General features: G+C 38.2%; 1 protein-coding gene across 2 annotated transcripts; it reads right to left on the bottom strand.

The window, feature by feature from the left end:
• Positions 1-592: 592 nt before the first annotated feature.
• LOC112046701 (uncharacterized) lies at positions 593-5704 on the bottom strand. 2 transcript variants are annotated; one of them, XM_024083439.2, is made up of 3 exons: positions 5521-5704; positions 3272-3457; positions 593-1679 (listed from the first exon to the last, which is right to left on the bottom strand). In XM_024083439.2, exons 1-3 carry the CDS (start codon positions 5564-5566, stop codon positions 1174-1176), a joined length of 738 nt encoding a protein of 245 aa, XP_023939207.1. In that variant the 5' UTR covers positions 5567-5704; the 3' UTR covers positions 593-1173. The 2 variants fall into 2 exon arrangements, with proteins under 2 accessions (XP_023939207.1, XP_023939209.1); XM_024083441.2 differs by lacking the exon at positions 5521-5704 and adding an exon at positions 5326-5500.
• Positions 5705-6035: the final 331 nt, after the last annotated feature.

Below are 6035 nucleotides of genomic sequence, written 5' to 3'. Positions count from 1 at the left end.
ATTGTTTATTAATTTATGTAATCCTTTGAGCTTGTTCTATGCTTGAGCTTGTTTTATGCTTCTATGCTTGGCTTGTTCTAAAACCCAACGTTTCACAAGATTTTTAAATTTATTGACAGACAATAAGTTTACATTAAGGTAGTAAATGATCATTATTAGCTCATTAAGAGGTTGTACATGTTTTGGAAAATGTTAAATATTTCATTACTCGCTTGCAAAGGTCAACACAACAAACTTGTTTTATTACATCCATAATTGGCTTTTCAGCTGCCAATCTTGGAGGTCTAGGGTTCAAGCCCCCGGTAAAGGCCAACACATTTTGTTTTTTTTATTTATTTTACTTTTAGGACATCATTTACCTATACCTACATTCAAAAAATCGTTTATGAAAATAATATCAGAAAAAACTTAATATATTTTTTTAAATAAGTCTTACCTAGACAGTTAGACATAGATCTCAAAAATGTTGTTTAAAAGTATTTGGTTAATTCTAAGTTTACCTGTTGTTTATATATAAACAAGAATCACTCATGAATCTGTGAACGTTTTTGGTTTAAAGCTTACAACTAAGTGCATAAATAAAACACAACAATAATAAGTAATTAAAATTAAAGAACATTATTTATTACTTTCTTTTTATAAACAATCTTATCTATATATACAGTTATACATACTTACAAATCATCGTTTTGATCCTGTTGTTTTTTTATTAACAAGTACTTAATATGTTTTAAACAAAATCTGTACGATCTATGTGCCCTTAGAGGCCCTATATCATGAGGTTTGAGTTCTGGGTTTTAAGTTATAAAATGTTGGTCGTTCTCCCAACAAATTCTCAGCAGCTCCGAATGCCTCGAAGAGCAAAGTTAAGCCTTCGATCACCGGGACCGAAAGCTTAACTTTGCTCTTCGAGCTTATTATCATTAACGTCTGATAGAGTACGTTACAGAGTTAACTCTTATTTATTCGCACGAGAGTTTTTTTAACGCCCAAAGATCTATTTCCAACGCCCAAAATTTAAAATGCAACACTGCTCGTAAAAAGCGTCGTGTTTTAAAAACGCTCGTGCGAATGAGCACTTAAAGTTTATCACATTTAGTTTAGCCCACTAAACTGCATTGGAGCAGAGTGGTGAGACGTTCTAAAGCTCTAAAGGTTTCTTTCTCAATCTACCTAATCAGATTCTTTACCCCGCAATTTAACAAATCCCCCTTCTTTATCTTTAATTTTGATTTCCTTTAACAATTTCATAACTTGAATTTTAAATTCTAATTTAGCGTTATCAGTAAGAGATTTAACAGAAGGCACTAAAGAAGTAAAGAACGCTCTGTCTTCATCGTCTTCTTTGTGGAGTAATCTAGCGAGAATTGAAACTAAACTTTCATTATCAGGATCAGTAGCTTCTAAATAATCTTTGGAAGGTGTTTCTAATTTGGCCTTTTTGTTTGGTGGTTCGTCCATGTCAACGAATGATGTTGGATGCCAGGATTCATTGTCATCGTCAAATAATTGTTCATCTAGAAATACCACTTGGTTGTCGCTACCTTTGTCACTTAGTACCGGGTCGAGGAAACGTAGTATGTTTGTGTAAATGTACGGTCTTTTGCCCCTTTGTGCTTCCTTCATTGATTTGACGTATGCGTCTCTGCAGTTGAACCATTTCTTTGATATCTGTTGCCCTGTAAACAAAATTGCGTTTTGCAAGTTATCAGAAAGTAGTACCACAAAGCGATTTAGCGCTCTGATGTCAAGTAATCCCGATTTCATTTTAAACTGCATCGTCCCTTGTCATCTGGTGAGATCGCAGTCAAGGACTAAGTTGTTGAATAATTTTTTTTTTTAATTAAGGCCGTATATCTCTTCGAATATGGAATTTAGTGGTCTTACATCCTCGTGTCCCGGAGACCACTTTGAGCCGTCGGACCTAGTCACTATCAATCATCCAATATCACAGTATTGTCACCCCAAGCCCGTCAACCCGCAATGCATCAGGATGATGGACTTAAACTCTATATTATCTTACAGACTGATAGACTGATAATAATTGTTTTGTTATTGGTGTTTCCTCTCGGGGTAACGCGAAGGTGTTCTAAGTTCCACTACCCTTTCTTATAGCTATAGGGGAGTTGGAAGGGTGTTCCCTTATCCGGGTCATTAATAACATGCAGTACCGGCGGATGCAAGTGAGCGATCAGTCCACTGATTCAATAGGAGCCGCACTAATTGCTCAATGGGCAATTACTGCGGAGGTCAGTAACTCAGTTACGCTCCGGTCACTGGATTATCACTAAATCTTGACCGCGTTAGCATTTAGCAGACGGGAATTAGCATTTGAGAGCAAAGTCTATGTTACCTACAACCCGTAGCGAGCGACTTCGTTCGCGTCACCATAATTATTAGCCTATTTTAACGACCCACTATAGGAATAGGCCTCTCTCCTTGAAGGAGAGTTAGAGAGTTAGAGATTAAACCCATCACACTGCTCCAATGCGAGTAGGCGAGCTTAGTGTGAGAGCCTCCAATTTTTGAGTTGTGTGCATTTTAGGAAATTAAATATCACGTGTCTCAAATGGTGAAGGAAAACATCATGAGGAAACCTACATACCAGATAATTTTCTTAATTCTCTGCGTGTGTGAAGTCTGCCAATCCGCATTGGGCCAGCGTGGTGGACTATTGGCCTAACCCCTCTCATCTTAAGTGGAGACTCGAGCTCAGCAGTGAGCCGAATATGGGTTGATAATGATGAGATTAGTGTAATGTTAAATAATAGGGGAACCAGAGGAGATTTTTCGACTGCGGTAGATGAACAGAAGGGAGTGCTTACTAACTACTTAGGTATATATGGATATTGCGATCCGAAAGTCCTGGAATGGCAACCTTGCATTAGGAAGCACAGTTAAGGTTGACCCCTCACCAGTTGGCATGACAGCATCAAGCGCAAGGATTCGCTGGATGCAGGCGGCTCAAGACCGTTGTGTTTGGAAGTCCCTACAAAAGGCCTTTGTTTTTTTTTATAATTCTTTACAAGTTAGCCTTTGACTACAATCTCACTTGATGGTAAGTGATGATGCAGTCTAAGATGGAAGCGGGCTAACTTGTTAGGAGGAGGATGAAATCCACGCCCCTTTTAGTTTCTACACGGCATCGTACTAACTACTAAATCACTTGGCGGTACGTCTTTGCCGGTAGGGTGGTAACTAGCCACGGCCTCCCACCAGCCTGTCCTGCAGTGGACGATGACGTGACGATGACGATATGATGATGACGTACCAACTCTAGCCCTCATCTTCTCCTTCAGCTCGTCGTAGCCAGGGAAGACGTCCCGGTACACTTCCGTCCACGCCCGGTCGCGCGCGCTCTTGTCCCGGTACGCCAGGTCGTACTTGTTCCACAGGCAAGCCTTGCTGTGCACGCTCTGTATCATGTTCTCCGTCGATATGCTCAGTTTGAAGTTGTCTGAAACCAATGGGAAACATTTGAGGGTTCCGTAGTCAATAAGGAACCATTTTATTGTGACCATGCCCTAGCAAGCTGTAACGTTTTTTTTTTTTTTTAATTTATTTTATTGATAAGATATAACAATGAGCCGTGATAGCCCAGTGGATATGACCTCTGCCTCCGATTTCGGAGGGTGTGGGTTCGAATCCGGTCCGGGGCATGCACCTCCAACTTTTCAGTTGTGTGCATTTTAAGAAATTAAATATCACGAGTCTCAATCGGTGAAGGAAAACATCGTGAGGAAACCTGCATAACAGAGAATTTCTTAATTCTCTGCGTGTGTGAAGTCTGCCAATCCGCATTGGGCCAGCCTAACCCTCTCATTCAGAGAGGATACTCGAGCTCAGCAGTGAGCCGTATATGGGTTGATAACGATATAACAATTATTTAACATATCGATACTCTCGCCAAACTGTACAGGCAGTTTGTTGGCGAGTTGACGCTCATTATTCTAGTTATTATTTATTTAAAAATTGCTAAATCTAATTTTAATAAGATAATTAAAACTAAGGTCACCTAAGAATTTAATATTATAAAATGAAATAATAAAAAAAAATTACAAAAGGTGCAAAACAATTTTTATAAAGTAAAACCGTCAGTGATGGGGTCCCCAAGGAAAACTTTCTTTAATTTCTTCTTGAGGACTCCATGTAGCATGAGTACTGAGACTACTTACGCTGACAAAGTAAAATGTCTTAAAGTAAAATATTTTAAGGTTATCTTCCCTTTCAACTTTGTTTTATAGATAATACCTTTCCGAATCAGGATATTTACAACCTACATCGTCGCGTATCGCACAAACTGTAGGTACATTTTAAAGATTTATTTTGATTTAAACAATAAACAATATGACATTTATACACATTTGTAATATGCTTGCCAAGAACTTTCTTTTGATACCAAACACATAATGATTATCTCGGTTTATTTTTTTACGATGTTAGAATGTGAGGTTTCAATTCTGTCATATATTTTTTTTTTTATAAAATGTATGTCACCCACACACGCCAAAGAAGTCTATGTCACCCGCACTTTTATTACAAATCATTTGACACCTTATTCATTAAAATCTATTCAGTAGTTTAGACGCTACGGTGAAACATACATACATAGAGTGCCCCAAAAGCATTACCCTTCCTTTTGGTTTTGCCGTAGGAATGGTACCCCCTACCTCAAAGCTAAAAAGCCCATAAAACACTGCGTTGTACAGGCCAGCGACCTCTTAGATAACATAACAAAACACTAACTTTATCAAATACTAAGTAGCTATGTTTATATACATAATACTCTTTGTTTACTTATCTAATTACGTACTATAAACGTTTAGATAGACAGTTACACGTAGCTTTGTCTTCCTCTAAAAAAATAAAGGATATAGAACAGAAAGAGACATCATTATGTAACTGCTTACGCGTAACGTTTATTAATAAAATAATGAGCCTGTATAGCCAGACCTACCCCATTTAATGAAGGCTGTGAGTTTGTTAGCCCGTGTTTCTATCATAAGTAGCCAATTATGAAGCTTGGTCCGTGGTGGCTTTAGAAGGTAGCAGGATAGCAGGTTTGAAGGCTCTAAATCCTCTATAGTACATATGGGTATTCAATTTTTTTATTATTATTCCCATTATGAGGAATACTCCAGTCGCTAGAGACTTAGCTTTGTTGCAACAATTCTTTATAGAGTAGAGACCCATAAAATTATAGTAAAGTAACTTTAACCGTGTTTTTCGAAGGACTGCATTTATAGCGAAGCTAAGTGACTGGCGACTGGGGACATAAATTCTCATATTATGCTAAGGAAAATATTAAAAAAACACGCTTTATACCTGCTTGTCCTGCTACCTTCCTAAGCCAACACCACAACACAGTCCAAACTCCATTGTACCTATAGTGACCTATTAGGGTAATAATAGGCCTCCATAAGTACGATGTAAGTAATTAAAATTGTACATAAAATGAGATAGGTCTGACCGCGCAAGCTCTCGGTCCATAACGCAGTATCAAATTCAAGGCACACGTACTTGCATTGCTTTCGTCCGAATCGCTTTCTTCTTTCAAATTAGACATTGATAACTCTCATTAAAAACAAAAATCCCATACAAACACGTTAACACACACAAAAGACTATTTATGAACACGCGAAAATAAAAAAAAAAGTGTTTAAAAATACGTACAGCCCTGCCGGGTGTAACTAGAATACTGATTCGATGCTTACCGGATCCGGGGGGCATCCGGTTGGAGCGGCAACGTCGCTAAAAACCGACGACCGAAATACGTAACATCCTGTGTGTTAGAGAGTGATGGCTTGTGTATCTGTCTCTATCGCACGTGGCCGTGTAATCGTCGGCAGTGTTGGGTACTGCTTTCTTAAACAACGTTGATTTGATGGAATTTCAACTGTGTTCCGTTAAAACTAAGGTTGAGTTTAGATTGTAGGTGTGTAACATTGTTCTGAAATAATCTAGGTGGGCCGTTCGTGGCCGGTTATATTGCATATTTTGTATTGAAATAATATTTATTTACGTGATACAGAGTA

The sequence above is a fragment of the Bicyclus anynana genome, chromosome 18, assembly GCF_947172395.1.
Source record: "Bicyclus anynana chromosome 18, ilBicAnyn1.1, whole genome shotgun sequence".
NCBI classification, from domain to species: Eukaryota; Metazoa; Arthropoda; class Insecta; order Lepidoptera; family Nymphalidae; genus Bicyclus; species Bicyclus anynana.
Note: the sequence above shows the minus strand (reverse complement) of the source record. Positions and strands in the feature narration are given on the sequence as shown.